The sequence below is a fragment of the Corapipo altera genome, unplaced genomic scaffold, assembly GCF_003945725.1.
Source record: "Corapipo altera isolate COAL_440 unplaced genomic scaffold, ASM394572v1 132825, whole genome shotgun sequence".
NCBI lineage: Eukaryota > Metazoa > Chordata > Aves > Passeriformes > Pipridae > Corapipo > Corapipo altera.
Window position 1 is genome coordinate 4,928 of NW_020885761.1, and position 264 is coordinate 5,191.

At 72.3% G+C, this 264-nt stretch overlaps 1 protein-coding gene across 1 annotated transcript in view; it reads left to right on the forward strand.

Moving 5' to 3' along the window:
• The window catches only part of LOC113940790 (calcium-binding protein 2-like), a 4,002-nt gene continuing 3,738 nt past the window's right edge, over positions 1–264 (forward strand). Inside the window, exon 1 of the mRNA XM_027631941.1 lies at positions 1–246. Within this exon, the coding sequence (XP_027487742.1) occupies positions 1–246 (246 nt within the window). The remainder of the gene's footprint in view (positions 247–264) is intronic.

Here is a 264-nt window from a genome sequence, read left to right on the forward strand (position 1 = left end):
ATGCCACGCACCCGCGGGGACAAGGGGACCCCCAAGGACACGGAGCCCCCGCAGAAGGGGAAAGGGGGGGGCGAGGCGGGGGAGAAACCCCCCAAAGCCCCCGAGGAGCCCCCCGCCCACAAGAATTCCGGCTCCGAGTCCCGGCACGGCGGCCACGGGCAGAAGAGCGGGAAGAAGGGCTCGGGGGACCCCCACGCCGCGGCCACCAAGACCTACTCCCCCTTCCTCAACACCGTCTTCGGCAAGGTGGGGACAGCGGGGGGG